The sequence below is a fragment of the Patella vulgata genome, chromosome 1, assembly GCF_932274485.2.
Source record: "Patella vulgata chromosome 1, xgPatVulg1.2, whole genome shotgun sequence".
Taxonomy (NCBI): domain Eukaryota; kingdom Metazoa; phylum Mollusca; class Gastropoda; family Patellidae; genus Patella; species Patella vulgata.
The window spans coordinates 32,400,923-32,420,510 of record NC_065879.2 but is presented as its reverse complement, the minus strand read 5'-3'; the positions used below and the strand labels follow the sequence as shown (position 1 = coordinate 32,420,510).

The 19,588-nt window shown below is 38.6% G+C and overlaps 1 protein-coding gene across 1 annotated transcript; it reads right to left on the bottom strand.

Moving 5' to 3' along the window:
* Positions 1-6,948: 6,948 nt before the first annotated feature.
* On the bottom strand, positions 6,949-19,441 carry LOC126814863 (uncharacterized). Its single transcript, XM_050540286.2, has 3 exons — positions 18,583-19,441; positions 12,484-12,562; positions 6,949-7,729 (listed from the first exon to the last, which is right to left on the bottom strand). Exons 1-3 carry the CDS (start codon positions 19,371-19,373, stop codon positions 6,971-6,973), a joined length of 1,629 nt encoding a protein of 542 aa, XP_050396243.1. The 5' UTR covers positions 19,374-19,441; the 3' UTR covers positions 6,949-6,970.
* Between the last annotated feature and the right edge of the window lie 147 nt (positions 19,442-19,588).

The following is a 19,588-nucleotide window of genomic DNA, read 5'->3' as shown; positions in this document are numbered from 1 at the left end:
TCAAGTGTAACATTCAATATGTAAAAGTCATGAAAAAAATATTAATACGGCACCCCCTGACCTAAACATGATAAACATTGTATTGGTGTGATGTTTTAGTTTAACCCCGTAAAATATGCCAGAACAGTGTTTACAGAAGACTGAAAACTTTAAAAAGAAATTTGGGGGATGCCCCCCCCCCCCCAGTGGGAGGGTGACCCGCCCACACTCTCCCTATCGCGCTACATCGGCTGATTTTTCGTACATTCGAGGGATAACCCATGAAATTTCGATCCGATACATGCCAATATCGAAAGAAACTGAGATCCTTTGGAGATATACCTATATTTCAAGTTTCGTCAAAATCGGATAAGAATTGTGACCTGTAGAGTGTCCACAACCTTGGTATTACATACTTTTACACTATTTGCGCACAAGGAGCGTCCATTTTGACAGACGTGAAATGAAATGAAATGAAATAGGGTTTAACGTCCTACTTTTCTGCTCCGAACTGGGCTAATGAAGACGGGCATACGCCCTACAGTGTGCTATGAGGGAAATTTTGCCCGGACAGCGGCACTACAGGCTACTCTTATATCGACTTCCAACTGTCAAGGGATCTTTTACGTGTACACGGGACCTCGGTTTTTCGTCCCATCCGAACGACTAGACAGCTGTCCCTGTCAGGCCCTCCGCCCTGCATCACTGACAAGGGGGAACCACCCCGGAAAATCTGGATGAACTTTCTGGGCCAATGCAGGGATCGAACGCCCGACTTCCAGGTTAGCGAGCCAGCGTCTTACCCACTTAGCGAGGTCGGGTGTTCGTCGAAAAACCGAGGTGACGAGAGAGAGGGGGAGAGAGAGAGAGGGGGGGGGGTAACGTCCATTCGACACAAACCAGGTCACCTAGGGACTAACATGGTTCAATTTTATTTCAATAATTCGCTTGTGCGTATGGGTCTTTAGCAGTGGGAGGAAACCAGAGGACCCGGAGAAAACCCACGAGGTTGGACAGGCGACCTTACTCCTTGTCACGTACAACCATGGAATCGAAACCCCTCCAATTGACTCAATGAACTGGATTGCAAATCTTATTATCAATTGGGTTCATCCTTTTATTTTTAATTGGCCAAACAACCCCACGAAGTTTGAACAAGAACCTTGAAGCTTACTAAGACACGGTCAATAACTCAGTAAATCTGTAGAGCGATTGCTAGATTAGGTATCAGTGACAGGAGCAATAACTCTGTAAATAATTGATGCGCTAGAATCAATTTTACATATTCTTGTTTTATCATGGATAAACGTTTGGTGTAAAGAAGGGCAAGAAAATTCTTCAAACTAACTATATAGATATATATTTTATTTACATAATTTATATAAATCAATTTACAAATTCAAATATGAAATATGTATGACAAAGTCAAAACACTAATATATACAATTAACTACTATCACAAAATTCCACTTGTAATTGTATGAAAGACATAATTTTCGTCTTAAATAATCCAAATATTATAGATTTCAGATGTCCTTACATGTAAGTAAGTCTTCCCGGCAATGGACATCAGCACTAGGGGCTAAATTCTAAATCCACCGTTTTTACTAATTTGCACATAATCACTAGAATTCCCCGAGGAAACATTTAACAGCATTTGGATTGTACTATTGGTCGCTTTACCGAATTTCGTCTTTGGGATCGTATCGTTGGTATACGACGGGGACTAAATCTTCTAAAATTCGACTCATTTTGTATGCATTCATACACTGATTGTTCATCATGGAAAATCTGGGTAGTTCCAGAATCTTCTGAAATCTCAAGCATCAGCGTTCGAAGATGATTCTGTAAATACGATTCTTTGTTCTTCAATTCATGATTCTTGTTTTTTATATAATTTCGTTTTTTCTGTATCTCGTTCAAACGTCTGTCGATTCTCTTGTTCAACATTTTTCTCTGTAACTGATCACCTACGGGTGCCGCTGTCACATAACGCTTGGTTCTGCTTACATGTGGAGTTTCTGAAAATAAACTGACATCGTCGCCGTAAGTTGAAACTTCGTGATTTGTAGTGAATTCAGTTAATTTACTGGTTTCTTTAACATTATCCATCCTTGTAATAGCTTTTGAAATAAGATACGATTTAACAATAAGTTACGATGCACTATTAGTTAAAGTTTGACTGATGTTTAATTATAGAAGTTTATATACTGTATCTAAATTTGTCATTTAACTGTCAATCAAGGCACTTGCACTGTTATACAAACTAATCCATAAGTTTAACCACTAATCTGTCAGTGTCATTAAGTCAACTAATAAATTAATCAAGCTCAATTATAGATATTCCGATACCTCTTAATTAGGTGATTACATTTAAAATTTATCTGACAACCGTATTTTATATAGTTTCGGTAATAATTATAATGCTCATACAGAATAATTCAATTTAATGTCCTTTAGAATAGAACATGTTTACCATATTTCACTTTCTCGGCAGAATTCGTAGAAATTATGACCAAGAGAAACCGCGCAACCTGTGACAAGATCAATAATAGAGGTTAACCAATCCATCATAGACCATATCATTATATGTCTCCCAAATTGCTAAAGTACAATAAAAATGTGTTATCTTGTCTAAAAGTTTCAGCTCAGAGTATTGACCCGTTTGGAAATGATAGCAGAAGCAGTTTATATGGGTTACGGAATTCTTTTACAGCACCTGCAGTCGGGAACTATTTCTTGTGGTAATTAAAATGCAGCAATAACGTTCAATTATTGGCCTATTAACCCAAGACATATTAACGTGCCTATACAGGCGAAATGAAAAACCCGTGCTTCGAGAATCAGAAATCCGTGCTTTGAAAAAAATGATACGTATCCTTATGAATCTGATTGCATGAGGAAATTCAGCCTGTGTGCCATTAGCAATCATTGTGATCACCAAATTCACTGCGTTTGATTTCATTTAAATTTCGTGTTTTGTATGTAAATGTCTAAAAATAAATCTGTTGATGACGCAAGTAGTTAGATGCATGTTACAGTAACGGGTTGTCTGTTTTTGAACGTTTCTTTGGACTGCCAATGATACAAATACGCAGCTATAAATACAAATCTGTAAATTATGTAAATCTTTATATGACCAGTTTCACATTAATTTATGCTTCTATTTTTGCCCGTTTTAGATGTTGATGATCAAAAGATCTTGATTGAATTCAATTTTGGTGCAACTGCTTGGGTTATGGCATTACATACACAAAGTGAGCTTTCTAGAGTGATGGGATCATGGGAGCACAAATCCTGTGGATAATCAGCATTCCGCGACAGGCCCGACGGAGTGGGGAAGGAGGGATAGGGAGGCTGTAGCCCCCCCCCCCCCCCCAACCACCACCACCCTGAACAATTTTGCCACAAGTAGTCCTTTCTCCAGGTTATAGCACGCAAGTAATTATGCGGTTACATACAACGACGCCTGATTTTAACATAGAAGTGAGGCTTCTAGACGTTCAGAAGAAACCCCTGCTATGCTCTATACTGGTCCCTTGGTAGAGAGACCCCAGTTGCAAGGGTCACGATAAGTAAACTAAACAGTCGATCTTTATTTCAACCCCATCTCTCTTCGGTTGTATCTATGACAGAATAGGTAATTAAAAAAAAAACGACGGGATAGAGTTTTTCTCACACTCTTTCCTTGTGTGCCTTATAATTGTCTTTTTATTAAATCCTACAAAGATCCAAACAATTTCAAAAAATTTGCTGAACTTAAACTTCAGCCTGTGTACGATCATTTCCCATAGTTTCAGTTATCTTGGTTGCGCTTGCATAAAAGTCATGTTCTTTCCAAAATATGCTCCAAATGGCCTCCGCAGCGTTGGAGGAAAACTTGCATACATCGCGCAAAATTGTAAATTACTATAACACATTCCTTTTTGGGGATTTCCCTGATTGTCTCACGGATAATGATTGTGTACCAGAACAACTAAACTTTCAAACGATTAGTGAAGGCAGCAATCACAACCTATATATACGCTTTATAAAACGTGTTCCTGGTCTTTAATTTCCATGCATCGCCAATCATTTGCGAATAGCCTACTAGAAAGACGCATAATAACATTGGTTTGTTAGAGTCTGTTAGATGATGATCATGTTGTATGTGGCCGGTGGGTTTAACGGGCCGCCACGCCATCACTGGAATCTGGATTGGGCTGGTATAATAGACTTTCTGGGCCGGGTGTGCTGGGTGCGAGCCGGAATTCGGAATCCTGCAATGGGGATTCCGAATTTCATCCGAAAATTTCATCGGATTCCACCGACACTGTCGCCAGAAAGGTCTGCCGATTGTTCGTAACTCCCCAAAAAAATTCAATTTTAAGGCCTCTGCAAAATTTGATGATAGCTGGTCTTGACGATACAATGATAATACGTTAATTAATAATATGACGATATGATAATTTCACAGGTTGATGGTTGTAAATTACTTGCAGGTCGGGGTTTTGGCCTAAATTAATCGATTTATGAGATATATTATTTGACAGAGATTATAATCAGATATGCCACCAAATCGCATATTTGGGGTTCATGTTTCAAAATTTTCATGTCTGGAACCACCATCCGGGCTCCGCGGTCAGTAAAAGGGGCCGCTCCGACACGGGAGCCCGGGCCGGTTCCCGGCCCCAATCCGCCCCTGATTGAGGACCGTCTTTGTTTTTATTGTACCGATAAAGTCGAAAATGAAGAACACCGTGTTTTAGAATGTGAACTATATAATATAGCGATTTTAGAAAGGTTTTATTTACCTTTATACAAGTTCTGAGAAAATGTCTTTTATTCTGTCCAGGGATGAAATAGTTAAATTCAGTGCCAAAACCTACTGCGATATTTAAAAAAACAACGGATGCAAACTTTGTATCCATGTTCGTGAATGGGTTCTTATTTTTAGCCCGGTATAGATATTAATTTTAGAATTTCTGTCGTAGGTGTTTTTTGTATTTTACTATGCTTATTTATTTGTTTCTATATAATGTACATATCGTCTCTCATAATTCTTAATGAATGGCAGTTTTTTAATACTTAGTATATCATAATTTTAGAATGTGATGTATCTACAACTGGTAAGACGTTAATAAACTAATACATGTATTGCTATTACTACTACTACTATAGAAGCCATAATAAATTATTAATGATGCGGAACATATGGATTAGCTTATTAGTCCGGTGCCCGAAGTGGGTGGGGTGGGGGAATCGCCACCCGAGCTGTGATTTTATGCGACCAAGTGTTTCTAAACCAGTTGTTTGCGTAGATTCCGAATCTGTGGGGATCATGCGTTTTTTTGGTGTTTGTTTTTTGTTGGGTTTTTTTTTTTTTTTGGGGGGGGGGGGGGGGCGGGGCGTTTTCGATTATGTTGACTATTTTGACATAAATGATGATCATGCAGGGCCGTAACTAGCCCAGAGCAACAAGGGGGCGGGAAGTGTCGTCAGGGGTGCTGTAATATTGACGGACAATGTATATCTATTTTTTTATGGTTTAAATTTTTTTCACAGGGGGGGGGGGGGCGAAACTTTTTGCAGGGGGGGGTTACCCCCCCCCCCCCCTGCGCCCCCTCTAGTTACGGGCCTGTGATCATGTTATATATTAATAAAACATAACTTTCTAGGACTGTCCATCTTTAAACAGGTGTATATCATGCCCCTGGACAACTGTCTTGATTTGTGGAGAGGGGGGTTGCAGGTGTGCATGTGTGGAAGAGTGGGAGTGGGGGGGGGGGGGTTGTAAACTGTCGGGAAATGAGATCACGTTGATATAAATGGTGATTTGCTTAGAGCTTGGTAAAACAGTACTTTTAATGCCGCTCCACATCACTTAATTAATATGTGTAATAAAGATTCCCACATAAAGAAACCACTTGGTTCAAAATCCACCTGAAAGTGGCTTCTCGTTAGCTTTTTCGTTTAGTACTAATTTCGTCATTCAAAATATTATATTGTAATGGTACTTTTCAAGAGTTCTGCAAATGTGAATAATAAAACAAAGTAAACAAGAGACATGCTTACATATTAGGACAGGCGACCCTACTCTTTGTCACGTACAACCGGGGAATCGAAACCAGGTCAGTTGACTCAATGACAGACCTTATGATACAACGCGCACGCCCTAACCATTCGCCCCATCAACGGCTCATCAAAAAACATCCACGCCGCTTATTCTTGGAGTTATAATTGTGAAAAACTCTATTTTAGGCTCTTGTCAAGTTATCTGTGACCCGGCGTATATATTGGAAAAAATCAATGTATAGCTTATGTGATGAATTTTCCTGATATTTTGTGTCATTATCTTAGCGCACGCGCAAGGGTGTTCCCTGTGGGAGGAAACCGGTGTACCCGTAGTAAATCCACGAGTTTGAATGTGTCCCAACACACCAGAGATCGCAACACCATGACCGTAAGCCATGGATGACCGACCAGCTAGAACTCGAATTTATATGAAGCCTAAATATGGATTGCAAATAGATTGGGTGAATCTAATCAACAAAATCTGACCGATGACGAGATTATTGATCTGTGAACAAACATCACGATTTAAATTAGGTACAATGGCCCATAAATCTCATCTTTTTTCTTTAAAGACTGCTATTGGAGTGCTCAAGTTTGAATGGCAGAAGGGATGAATCCATCATCGAAGGGGCGAGTTACTTTATGGGATGGGAGGGGGCGCAACAATCTCATCAGTATTAAATTTGAAAATCGGGCTCCATTTAATGCAATTTCAGTGAATTTGATATCAAATTTTGACTGGATGGTTAGTTGAGTTAATCTTGTTCAAGGGTTAAATTTAATGTGACAGACGTGTACTCATTATTTAAATGACATCTACAAGTCATTGTCTACTGTTTTAAACAAACCAACACACCATAGCACAAAAAAATGACCATTGTATTATATACATTATCAATATAAAGTATCACAGTCATTTAATATCACAAAACCACAGTTAAGTCTTTGTTTTGCAAACTACACGGGTCTTATCATCGACATTTTGAATTTGACAATCTCTGACAGAGTTGATGATGGTATCAATGTCTAATTGAGCGTCTCCCAGCACATTGGATTTTAAGCGATTGTTTTTCCTAACCACCAATGCTTGGTCCATTTCTGTACAAATTGTTTTTAATTTAATTTTAGAGTTCTCGATAAGCTCTTGGATTTTCTTCCTGTGGGTAAGACACGGGTCACAACACCCAACTTCTACCTTCCCTACAATATTATCCTCTTTATAAAAACTTAACCGACGAGGTTTTCCTTTTCTTTTAAAATGTGGTTTATCTGCTTTTCTTAAAGCCTGTAACTTTTCCCGCCAAGTCATAGAATCTATACTTTGTGAGCTTAAAGAGGAGGTTGTGTTGCGAGAATTTATATCTTGAAGTTTTCCAAGAGACAAATGACCCCTTCTAGAGAACACAGACATTGGGCGTGGGGAAACGATGTCTGTGGAAACAGTCGAAGATGCACCTATTGATGGATCTGAAGAACCGTTGTTACCTGGCATGGTATCAGAAGACTCGTTATCAGTTTGGAAGGTATGCGACGGATCCGACAACAGGCTTCTACAACATGTCTGGGCGTTTGCACATTGCTTTGAAATAATGCTGGAAGAATTTGATTGATCTTGTTGACAAATGTTGTCAATCCTTGCGTCTGGGTGGGGTTTTAGTGACACCTCAGTATGATGTGGAGGTTTTTCACCATCAATCTGAAAATATATGAAAAAGGGCTTATCAAATCACGGACATAAAACATATGACACTTCTAGTTAATCTGAATTTTAATATTTAAGAAAGTGAAACGTAAAAATATAACAATTTTTAATATAATATGTCATTCGTTAAATCTATAAACAGGTATAAACAATGAAACACTAGAATATACACCTTACAATATAATTAATTAATATTCCATGGTCAATTTTGAATTTCGCGATTAAAATTTTTAACTCGTTAGTATTAAAGGTGACATTAATGAAACAATAGTGTTATTATCAACGTCACATAACACAGCAATTAAAAGAACCACACACTTTAACGACAAATAGGCGAACCTAGAATTTAAGCGTTGTTAATTATGTTATATTTTGTATTGTATGAAAGAATGGAAAAAATAAATACGATGGTGATGATGTAGTTTTGGTGATGATTACGGTTGCTACGAAAGCGCTCTTTGATGTTGCTATGTATTGATGATTCAGATATATACAACATGCATGTATGACGACGATGATGATGATAAAAAATAGGTTGGATTAATTGTTAGGCCTATGGGTTTTTTGTTGTTTTTTTCAAAAAAAATATTACAGTTAATTTATATATCAGTAGCTTTGTTATATTAGTTCACGGCATCCACATCCGACTCACTTCGTGTCTATTTTCTGATTGGATCATAACGGGCGGCTAGACTTACGTACGCTCGACCGTTGGAGTCGAACCACATCTGTAAAAAGTAATAAAACATAAACGGTTCCTAGATTTAAAAATTGGGTGATTTTTCAGTGTAACTACTATTTAATTAGTTGAAAAGTATATTTTCACATGTTTGTGTACCCTTTATTTTGCGTAGAGTTTGTAGGGCTGGTGTAGCGCTTATGGAATCTGTGGAATATAATCTAATACAAGACAGCTTAACAATGGGCGGAGGGGGGGGGGGGGGTAATTCCTGTGCTACTTAGGCGAATGTAACTTTGTTAATCCTCGTCTCCATCTAGGGAGCCACGGTGGCTACATGAGTAAAACGCTTGTTCACAAGCCTGGAAATCGCGGGTTCGCGCCCGGTGTTGGCCGAGAAAGATCATCGGGATTTGCCAGCGTGGTTTCGTCTTGTCAGTGGTGAAGGGCGGAGGGCCTGACAAGCACAGCTGTCTAGTCGTTCGGATGGAACAAAAAACCGAGGTCCTGTGTACACATTAGCGTGTACGTAAAAGATCCCCTGGCAGTTGGAATTCGATATAATAGTAGGTCGTAGCGCCGCTTTCTGGGCAAAATTCTCCTCATAGCCCGTCTTCATTAGGTCAGTCGGAGTATAGAACAGTAGGACTTGAAACCCCATTTCATTTCATTTTGTCTCCATTTAGGGAGCGGCTCTAAATTTTGGTTGGAGTAGAAACGATCGGGTTGGAAAAAAAATATAAATCGTGACGTTATTGCTTATTCGACGTATATATTCATAAAACTAAATAAAGGGTGAATATTATCCATAATTGGGACAAATATCAATGAAGTGATCCATAAAACTAAAGATAAGAAATCACACGGTGAATACGTGTTGGTATCCACTCAAACATTGTTAAATTTGCATGGTTTGAAACACTTCAAATAAACACAGCAATCAGAATCTCCCTTGATATTCTAGTTCAAGCTATTACCTATGCGTTAGTAAAATAATATGCATGTCAATTCAACTTGGCACAACCATTCAAAATAGTTAGTTTAGTCACACTCTGCTAAAAATCAAATATAAAATGCCCTTTTGTACAACCAAGTTTCTTAATTATATCACAGATTATTGCCGTACGGAACTTAAATCGGCATTAGGTAAGATTAGATAAAGAGCTGACAGTTCTCGCTAAAATAGTTAAAAATAGATAATGAAACGGGAATATGTTGAAATGTCAGTAAAAGTACTTCATTCCGGGCCAAGCTGTCGGCGATACAATAACACTGTAGCCTTGATTGTCAATGCTACCGTTGTTACGATTATCCATTTTTACCGTTATTTTATCGACCACAAAACTTATTCAAACCTACTTAATATCGGAGGCAGCCGATGGCATCGAGCGTTGATTATGGTCTTGGTAAGTTAATTAATGTCTAATTAATAATTTATATAACATTTCAGACCTAAAGAAAGGCTTGCAATAGGCAGATTTAGCTCTTGCATAATGTCGGTTTAATTAAATAAGATTGTGTTTTTACTACATGTACAATTACAAGTGTACCGACAGACAAGAAAGCGGTTTACTCAGCAGAACTCCCCAGGTAAAACTATATATAGTTTTATATGGTTGTCATCGACATTTAAAATTGATAGAGTTCGGGGATATTTTACTTGTACAGCCCAGAAAACATACTTCTTTTAATTTGGCTTTCTGAATTTTTCGACATACAAGGTGTACTAAAAATAGTTGTCAGATTAACATGTGTGAAAATGGGAACATGAGTGGTGGGATGCAGAATGTATTGCGCTTACAGGGACGTACGGGGGACATTTTGGACTTCTATACATGTATATTAAATTAAGCAAGAGACTCGTTGCATCAACGGTTATTGTAAAGTTTATCCGCTAAGTTTTACGGGCAAGATGGGTGTAGTATCTACATGTATATGTACATCATTATCATTTGTCTGATGATCATTTTATTTTTATATACCCAAGATGTGGGCTATAGGTGTAGGTGCCATAGTGCAAAATCTTCAAATAAATCAAAATATGACGGATGTGAAGTTAATAACAGTTGCTGAAAGTTAAGTAAGTGTTGTAACACGTGACACACATCTACCCCAGAAGCAATTGATGGTCCTTGTTTCATTTCTTTAAGCCGCTTTTTGGTGGTAGCCTTAGATACGTCACCTTCCGACTGACCTTCTGTAATCATGACCTCTGCTAACTCCTTCAATTTCTGTTCAGTAGGTGTTGAACTCGCCCATCTGTCTTTTGAACCTTGAAGTTTTGGCGGTAAAGATTTTGTGGAAAATTTATTGGCAGGTGGAATATATTTACTACCACCTTCGTCAGATATCCAGGGCGAAGAGCAAATTGGTGTTTTGGGACTGGCTTGATTAACGTCAGATTCAGCAGAGCAGACTTTGGCGGAACGCGGTACGTCAGAACTATTACTAGAATTATTAACCATGTTTTTTATTGGGGGGACTTTAACTCCATTTCCAGAAGGAGGTATAGAATTAGTATGTAACTGCTTCGGAGATTTTCCTGGTGGTTTTGGAAGCCTTGAAAAATATTCCGTTTCTTTTGCATTCCCATTAGTTTTCTTGCCTTTCGTAACATCCACTGGATTATGACACTGCCAATACATAATACTAGGCATTGATGGAATTCCTTGACTGCCATCTTGTCTGTTGCCTGCCTTTTCGCGGCCTATGGTGGCTCTCGCAGACGGAACCAGTTCTTCTGTTGGAAAGAATATCTTCTGCCGATACGAACTTTCAGTTCTGCGTGTGTAGTTATCTTTTGAAGCTACGTTTTTATCACATGACGCAGAAAGATCATTGGTTCCATTACCTACTTTATTGCTGAGGATTTTACGCATTCTTAGAACTTCTTCGGTTGGCGAGAGGTGTTTAGCTTTAGACGTGGAGGACGGTCCGGACTGCGTTGAAACACCATTTGAGAACTGGTTAGTTTTGACACTTCCTTTCTTTACAGTGAAGCATATTGGTTGTGGGAATTCGTTATCTTCTGGTCCAGTTTTTACCAATACAGCTTCCATTTTACCGGGTGGATCTATGTTTTCTTTAGAATAATAACCGACCTTAGTATTACCCTTCTTTAGTTCACCACGGGTGAACATAGCTTGTTTTTGGTTGTAACGACATGAAGCTTGCTTAACAGAAATATCTTTAACTTTAAAAGGACAGTTCATTCCTGCTTCAAGTCCTCTCTTAAGTTCTCGTTCTCTATCAACTGAGGTTGATCTCACTGGTTTCCAAACCTTTTTCTCTTGTCCTACTATAGAAGCAGTTGCATATTCGGCGGTAAAGGCACATAATGTCGAATGCGGTTGTGTGAAACGGGAATCTTTCAATGAAATCAGACTTGGTGAATCTAAAGTTTTCCTTCTCTTTCCACTGGGCGGGTTATTTTCACGGCGAATAACAGGAGCAGACTGGATATCCGCGTCTTGTTCGCCAACAACATGTAACTTTTCATCAGATGTCTCGGTGATTGTTTCAGATTGTATTTCCGTATCTTCTTTCTGTGGCAGTGGTGACTTTGATCTCGTGGAAGATCTACTTGTCTCTTCTGGAGAAGGACTTGATATTGGTGTTCTGTGGGTACTATCTGTGTATTCAGAGTCGCTTCTTTCGTAATACTAATCAGTAACATAGATAAAATATCAATTGATAAATATAATATAAAGGGATTGTAGAATTCAGTTTAGTTTTAAAAGCAGAAAAAATATATTGAACTCTAAACAATACCATACAATTACCGTATATTGGTAGAACATTTCCAGATGGCATAACCTTATCAAGAAACAAAAAGCTAAGAGATAATATAGTGTTCATTCATGTACTTTCATAAATTATATACTAGTAAAAAGCATGTTGTATGGGAGTGATGTGGGATTACTATTTTGGCCACTTATGCACATTACATGTACAGCAATTCTTAACCCCGGTGTGATTGGGTTTTGTTCTCAAAGGGTCGACGCTAAAATTTAAACTCTGGTATCAAGTTTGTGTATTTTACTATAAGATAACCAATATATAACAGTACCTGATAATCTGGTGAAGCGTTTAAACCATCTAGGGTTCGAATTTTTGAAGGTGTTGATAACTTTGTGCCACTGGCTATTCTGTAACGATAAACAAAAATCATAGCTGTATAGTATTAACCAGATTCGAAATCATAATATTTCATGAAGAATCTCACTAGTTATCTCATCATAGTCACATGTCTGGGTATTTCTTATCGAAGATCTATCATGTTTTCGTTGTGTAACTCACGCCGGAAGGAGCTCAAATGGACATAATGCAATTTGTTTTCTTTTTATGGATATTCCGCCAAGGATACCTTCTACCAAGTAGGATGAACTTTTGAAATCCAAATATCCTGAACAAGGGATTTAAGTGGTGCTTTTTATAATATACTGGGGACCACGGTGGCTAAGTGGGTAAGACGCGGGCTCGCTAGCCTGGGGGTCGGGTGTTCGATCCCTGCATTGGCCGAGAAAGTTCATTCAGATTTTCAAGCGTGGTTCCCCTTTGTTAGTGATGCAGGACGGAGGTCCTGACAAGGACAGCTGTCTACTAGTTCGGATGGTACGAAAAGCCGAGGTCCCGTGCATGTAAAATATCCGTTGACAGTTGGAATTCGATATAGAGTATGCCGTAGTGCCGCTGTCCGGGCAAAATTTCCCTCATAGCACACTGTATGGCGTATGCCCGTCATTAGCCCAGTTCGGAACAGTCCGACGTTAAACACCATTTCATTTCATTTCTATAATATACTTGTATCCTGCGAGAAGCATGGAGTATGATGGTTCTGGCTTATGCACAATGTTAGCGTGTGACAGTCTTATCATTTCACCAAACAACGACTAAAAAAGGCGTCCAAAACAACGTGAGAACATTGACTTCTTTAGGTGCCCCGTATACCATACTCAGTCCATCCCTGATTTGGAAAGTTCGTGAATTTACGTTGTACTTGTGTATTTTAACAACTGGCTTGATTATTCTGCTGGTGGCCATTGTCCCTTGGCTACATTTGTGTCAATTTCTAGGTCCCAAATATTAGCTATTTAGCTCCTTTAAGTGGCGACTTGTGATATACACAAGACAGCTAGAACACGCGACACTATTTCTCTTGTATTCGAGAAGTTCACATAGCTAGGGAATTTGGTGGTAATTTGGGGTTTACTACAGCATACTAAACGTTCGTCACATGGGGTTAGACAGAATCCGTCTGAGTACAACTATGTAACGTTTTATTGTTTATATCGGCGATATGGTAACTAGCATTTATAAACAATGGACACACATTTCACGATTCACGGATACGTTTTAATAGCCATATAATTAGAGGGATCATATATCTTTAAACCGTGATATTAGGGATTTGGCATAACCGTGGTGATTAAGAACCGTGTAAATGTATATACACGTAGGGTACTATCATAACTTATTCTATTAGGTGCAGTGTAATTTATTACTCATATTATATTTACTCGCTAGCTTTTTCTTGACTATATGCAAGCTGTAGCCGACTGCACATCTCTTCTATTTTATTAAAATTTTAAAAAAACCTTTACACTTATGGTAAATTTATGTAATAATAACTGTAAGAAATTTCATTCGAAAACAAAATTGTTTACGTAATATAACTACTCAATCTTATAAATTTCTCAATTTATTTATTTAATGTGGCTGTAAAGGGCTTTGATTTATGACGGTGGGATTTTCGGGTTTTATATTTGTTTAGTTTTCATAAGGGATTCATAGTGTCATAAATCATAATATAAACTAATGCATTCCTTGGATCGGTATCTACGTACACGTACTTAATATACTTGCTGTCAAAGGACAAGCTTGATCATGACAGAGTATTTAATTTATAAGTGGCGTTTGAGTGGCTCCATATTTTGTTTAGTTATTTCAATTAACTGCTTAGAGTGGGCTAACAATACCGTGGGATATTGGGCGTTATATAGAGAATACATCGATCACTATATCATGAACACATTCATATATGTCTGGTCAATTTTCTACATAATAATACATTTATGAAAGAGGCTCGGTGTTTTAAAGACTGGATTCCATTCATATATTAATCCTTAAACATTTCGTTCCTTGTTTTTATCAATGGATAACATCGAATAGCTCTTATAAAGACTGGCCCGATATTCATAGAAATGTATTTCAGTTTAAAAGATAGGAACGCAAACCGTGTAAATGCGCCCACACAGAAATTATGCCATGCGAAAGAAAAACTTAGATGCTGACTAGATTTGATATTACGATTCGTGTCTAATAATGACCTCAATGGCTACGCCCAATCTAAAACAAATCCATTACATTACTGTAGCCTCTATCTGTTAAAAATGTAGCAATGTAACATTGCTTTTGGAGAATTGTGTGGGGGGGGGGGGGGCGAAACTGAACGTCGTGGAGTGATGAATATCAATTGGGTTCATCATCTCATGACCCCAATGTTTCAAACCTAATTGGAAAGATGTCTGTTAAAAACTGTAGCCGCTATCGCATTAACGGGCTATCGGAGAAGGGTTGGCGTGGTAGATCAAGAACAGAAGGCTGCGAAACGATGTCAGAATGACAGGGGCAGCAATTCCAAAAGGGAAAATTGGAGAACGCTGACAATCGATAGGGGTCATCTGCTCACGGTGAGTATGCTTCATGCCAAGTTTGAAAAACATCCTTCAAAAACTCTGTCGTTTACAAGGAATTTTCTTGGAACAAAATCATCACACCAAATCCCTCAAACAATCTATAGCCTCTATCAACGAGAAACTGTTGACGGACGGACGGGTAGGGGCGACGACCGACTATATACACCCAAAATACGTGTGGCCCTAAAACATTAGCGTCATCAAGACAGAGTAACGGTGGTGTGACAAACTTTATAATATTCGATTACCAAGCACTTTTAAGGCGACTTTCATAGCGTTGCCTTAGTACAGAGTATGTTTGGGGGGGGGGGGGTGGATGGCCGAATGGTTAGCACGTGCGTGCTGTATCATAAGACCTGTCATTGAGTCAACTGGCGTGGTTTCGAATCCCCGGTTGTACGTGACAAGGAGTAGGGTCGCCTGTCCAGCCTCGCGGGTTTTCTCCGGGTCCTCCGGTTTCCTCCCACTGCTAAAGACCCCTACACGCAAGCGAATTATTGAAATAAAATTAAACCATATGTTAGTCCCGAAATGACCTAGTTTGTGTCGAGTGGACGTTAAACCCCATCTCTCTCTCTCTCTCTCTCTCTCTCTCTCTCTCTCTCTCTCTCACAGATTATGTTCGTCTCAAGGGTTCCAATATGCGGATTTGGTATTTGAAATATTTGTATATGCTTACATCGACGTCAAGAATCTGTGTTTGTTGTTTGTTTTTCTATAACCTTTAAACATACATTATGCAAGAGCTAAATCTGTCTATTGCAGGTCTTTCTTTAGGTCTGAAATGTTATCTAAATTATTAATTAGACATTAATTAACCTATCCAGATCATATTCAACTCTAGATGGCATCGCTAGCCTGCGATCTTTACTGGATTATGAGCCGATTTACTGAATAACTTTCCTTTACGATTTAACTTTTAATTGGATAATCGAGACTATGCTGTTTATCGTACTGACTTTAGTAATGATGATCGAGGCTAGGCGGAAATTTCAATCGCTTAGTTCTCGGTTCATAGTGGATCAATTTGAATGAAATTTTCAGCAAATTGCCTTTACATTATCTTGTTTTTAACTATTATAGTGAGAACTGCCAACTCGTTATCGAATCTCCCATAATCTACATGTATCTTTAAATAGATTAAATACCCCCCCCCACCCCAATAATTTGGTATTTATACTGTTATGTGGCTGTACGACAGTTATGATTTTTTCTATCACAGATGATACAGACAGTTTTAAGTCTACACTGAATGAAATAAATGGAACTCGTATGTTATTTGTTCTAAAAGATCCCACGATAATATAGTGCACTTTTATAATATGTACATATTTATTGAATAAATAGTGTCAGAAATAAAAGATGGGAAAAAGATTAACACCATCCCCTTGTTCATGGTAATATAAAAGGTGTAATGTGCACCATGCATTCGATAATATCAGATTACTATAAACTAAATAGTAGAAGAATGGTCGAAAATACAAATTGCATGTATATGTAGACCGTAAATATAATAACTTTATTCATATCAATAATGAAAATAATCAAAGTACTATTAAAACTACATATTATGTGACCAAACCAAAAGTCGATATAATCTTCCCGGCGTCGCACAGTCGATAATCTATTAATCGGATTAGGCGGAAATCGGTCAATTCTTAATCAATATAACCGCTTCATAAAACGTGAAATAAAGGTAGTCTACTCAAAGCAAGCAAGCAGTTGATATTTCGATCACTGTAGTGTTACTGAATAGATTGGTGTCTCAAAACGCATACTTATAGACGGTTTCTTGAATATTTTATGTAACATTTTTGCAGTGCCTACATCTACTCAGTGCAGTAATACTTGTATACGGGTAACTATGGGTGACGTAACATTTTCGTGTGGGTTAGTACATACTATAGAAGATTCAAAGACACTCGGTCCCCGTAACTCCAGTATACTTATTAAGTTTAACTTATACATAATACTGTTATACAATCTGTTCCGAGTGTGTGGACGTGGTTTTCATATTAAAGGGGGGGGGGGACCCTGGTTTGTCGTCATCCGAACGAATAGACGGTATTCCTTGCCAGTGAATCGGTCCTGTATCAATGACACGGAGAAACGAGCTTTCTCGGCCAACAACGAGATCGAATCTGGGACCTCCCCATCAGTGAGGCAGGACCTTAGTCACAGAGCCACCTGGGGGTTGGATGACCGAATGGTTAGCACGTGCGTGCTGTGCGGTCTGTCATTGAGTCAATTGGCGGGGTTTCGATTCCCCGGTGGGAACAAGGAGTAGGGTCGCCTGTCCAACCTCGTGGGTTTTCTCCTGGTCATACGGTTTCCTCCCACTGCTAAAGACCCCTACGCGAAAGCGAATTATTGAAATAAAATTGAACCATGTGTTACAATCCTACCTGCCTTTAATATCAACATCTCTTAGGAATCGTAAGTGTCGGACCAATTTTATTAACCAATGACAAATTTACAATGTAAATAATCCATGATCACTATCGTCTGATATTTAATTCACGGATAATCAGATGTCTGGCCGTAATACTACATCAGTCTTTTCCACACCCAAGTTAAAACATTCTTTTCTATCTTCAGCGCGGCAGGGCGTTATTATCATTACCCGATATTGACTATATATCTACATATCATATTACGATATTAGTAATTTATAGATAGGGATCCGCTATTCGTACCAGGTTCGACACCAGAAACGTTGGCGCCGAAATATACTTCAGACCTACAAGCTGTACTTCAATGTGAAATGAAATGAAATGGGGTTTAACGTCCTACTGTTCTGCTCCTAACCTGGGCTAATGAAGACGGGCATACGCCATACAGTGTGCTATGGGGGAAATTTTGCCCGGGCAGCGGCGCTACGGCCTACTCTTATATCGAATTCCAACTGCCAAGTGATCTTTTTCGTGCACCTCGGTTTTTCGTCCCATCCGAACGACTAGACAGCTGTCCTTGTCAGGCCCTCCGTCCTGCATCACTGACAAGGGGAAACCACGACGGAAAAAACTGGATGAACTTTCTCGGCCAATGCAGGGATCGAACACCCGACCTCCAGGCTAACGAGCCAGCGTCTTACCCACTTAGCCACGTGAACCCCCGTACTTCAATGTAGTTTTAACTATAAATGAATGAGTGAAATAGGGTTTAGTGTCTTACTTTTCTGTTTTAACTATAAAGAAATTAATGGATACGTGTGCAATCCGAGGCAGGATTAAAAACAAACTGTATATATTATTGAACCAAAAAGGGCAATTATCAAAATAGCTATCAGCGATGAATTTAAAATAAATGTTCTGTTCTGCGCTCTTTGTCCAAATTAGTTTTGAAGTTTTGACCGACCTGTCAATATTTTATGCGTCATGATTAACGATCGGGGGGGGGGGGGATCTTTCTAATAATTGATCAAGAATGAATCTGCCTGCTATAATGTGCGATACCTCAACCCAACTCACCTCTGATGATTATTACCGGGTAGTGGTGTAGTTGTTATATCGGTTGCGCTATTTTTGCCGTATTTATACGTTGCACTTTCTCGTCGGGTATATTTCCTGGCAAATAAATCATTTTGCGCACTGCAATCCGTATCCGATTGTAAAATTTGTTCCACATCGCTCTCAATTACCCTTCCTACATTTTTTCCTGAGAAAAAGTCAGTATACACATTGAATGGGTTGGAAACACTTCTGTTTGTATAAGAAAAGGTACCGGTATGTGGTTTGCTGTTTGTTTCCTTACGTTCTGACTTCTGTGATATTGTTTTAGTATTCGGCACCATTGAATATTTTTCGTATTCTTTGTAACGTTTTAAATCAAAGTATTCTTTAGAAGATGGAATTCCGGTATTTTTAGAACATGTGCAATCTTTTCGGTATTGTTCGATGTATCGTTTTGTGTCTTTATAATGCCTAAATATATAGTGATGCCTAGCTAATGAACAACTTCGACTGTCTCTCCAAGAAATAAACTCTCTACTAGAACTGTTACCACTATCTTCAGCACATTTTTCTCTTTTTCGATACGACACATTTTTATCGGGCACCCAGCCTGATAATTCACAAAATTCATCGTCTTCGGCTTTTTTTCTTCCTTTCTTTTTGGTTGGATTTTGTTTTGTTTTCTTTATAACGTCAAGGAAGTCTTTTCGTGAAAACTCATCGTCTGCTATTAATAATGACTCTTGAATTTGTCGCTCCAAATATACGTCGTGTTTATGTTTATTATGAAATACTTCAGGACCTGTCATTTTAAATATTATTGCACGGTTAATTTACTGTTTTCCACACTTTATATTTCATACTGTTATATCCTTTGTATCCAATAAACACCTTGTGGGGTTCCTGTCGTGTGCCGCACACCTGTCAAATACTTTGCTGTGCGATTCGATTTGTTTACGGCTCTTCCAGCCTCCTACCTTTACCGGTAGATACTTCGTGAATAGGAAGCTAATAAAACGTGGCA

Excerpts from the sequence above, each read along its gene's own strand:
- LOC126814863 (XM_050540286.2), bottom strand. The coding sequence starts at position 19,373 with ATGACAGGTCCTGAAGTATTTCATAATAAACATAAACACGACGTATAT. Across the intron at positions 12,563-18,582 it reads CCCGGTAATAATCATCAGAG|AATAGCCAGTGGCACAAAGT; the intron begins GTGAGTTGGGTT and ends TTATCGTTACAG. Across the intron at positions 7,730-12,483 it reads ACGCTTCACCAGATTATCAG|ATTGATGGTGAAAAACCTCC; the intron begins GTACTGTTATAT and ends ATATATTTTCAG.